At 29.5% G+C, this 1,644-nt stretch overlaps 1 protein-coding gene across 1 annotated transcript; it reads left to right on the top strand.

Annotated features, from left to right (window-relative positions):
• Window positions 1-1,456: 1,456 nt before the first annotated feature.
• AAJ76_347000188 (hypothetical protein) lies at window positions 1,457-1,644 on the top strand (the record flags this gene model as incomplete). Its single annotated transcript, XM_024475266.1, has 1 exon — window positions 1,457-1,644. A coding segment is annotated over one exon (188 nt), but the record flags the coding sequence as incomplete, so codon positions are not given.

The raw sequence follows: 1,644 nt of genomic DNA, 5'->3' as shown, positions 1-1,644 counted from the left end.
GATCAGGTCGGTTATACACCCCGGTTTTAGATCAAGTAGGTTATACACCCCGTAAAAAAAAAGATTAACACTTAAATAATTTGATATAAGACATAAATTTATCTGACAAAAGACGTTCTTTAAACATGAATTCTAGCAAAAAATTCTCTGCTCCAACGCAAAACCCTTTATCGCCTTAATATCTAACTTTAATTGATTGTTATATGATTCTAGATGTTTTGTATGAGTTCCATCTGCCAGATTGATAAAATTATATTTATGGCAAACAGTTCTATGCTCAAAATTTTGTTTCCTACCCAATAATGCATAAGCAGCTCATTCATCTGAGCAAATAATACTACCTGGTACTACTACATTAGAAATTATATTAATTAAAGTATCGGAGGAACGATCAGAAACAATGCAGCAAAATCCCAACGCCGGGCGATTTGACGTATCAACAATGCAGAATACCCAATAGGGCGGAACTGACCTGCCTGTGTGATTTTTTACATTATGATTAATTTTTGTTTCATCTACTCGTATTACGACACCAGGGCCTCTTAACTTAATAGGATTATTTAAAAAATGTTGCTCTATTTTGCTATAAATCAATTTTCGGATATTTATTAAGGCGTCTTTTGATATATTAGTTAAAAGCAATATTTTACAGTTTTGTAATCCAATAGATAGATAATAAATTACAACCAAAATGAAACGCAATTCGGTTTTAAAATTTGTAGACACGTATTATATTCTAAACTGAGTGTTGTCTGATACTTAAGACATCTCCATTCAAATTTATCAGCTTTTTTTTGATTTTTTTAATTTCATAAATTGCTCACAATGAAGGCAAGACTGCTAAATATCTAAAATTCTAACCAAGGCCATAGAAATAAGCTCGAAATTATCCGCAATAAAATCCTATTTAGATGCTTTTTTTCTTCTGCCATTAAGGGTTAAAAAATAAAAAAAAAATATCAGGTCGGTTATACATCTCGCCGGGATGTATAACCGACCTGTTCCCTTTTATTAAGCACGGAAGCGTGTTAAACACCAATGGCCATGCTTCTTATCCCGCTGTTTCAAAAGGCCAAATCTAAGTCATCATATCGTTAATCATTCGGCTAGATTTAAATCACAAGGCAAAATTCATATTAAAACGTAGAGCTTTTGAGGGTCATATGAAAAGCACAATGCAGAAGAAAAATGGCGTTCATAGGGACCAAATTGATAATTGAATTGTTCAATATACATTTAAAATGAGATTTATCATGGGCAATAATATTAGTGAGTTTGCTGAGTTTTATAAAAAAATTTAAAAATCTTTTTTCAATAAAATGTTAATATTTATTTTTTACCCCTTATTTTTTAGAAAAAAAATGTAAGGGAATTCTAAAGAAAACCCTTTAAATTAGTATTTTATGTAAGCAGATTACTAAATTTTATCTTTTTTGTTTCTTTTTTAATTAGTTTTATGTCTTTAAGTTATCATAAGATTATATTTTTTTTTACATCTGCCCCTTTTATGCCATTTAAAATAAACAAAAACAAAAATTTGTCAATAAATTTGCATGAAGCTGTTAATAATTTACAAGAAGATGTACATTCACTCGAAAAGACAATATCTTATTACGAAAAACATTTAGAATATTTAGACATGGA

Source organism: Vairimorpha ceranae (assembly GCF_000988165.1).
Source record: "Vairimorpha ceranae strain PA08 1199 chromosome Unknown NODE_347, whole genome shotgun sequence".
Classification (NCBI taxonomy): domain Eukaryota; kingdom Fungi; phylum Microsporidia; family Nosematidae; genus Vairimorpha; species Vairimorpha ceranae.
This window is presented reverse-complemented; position numbering and strand designations above follow the sequence as displayed.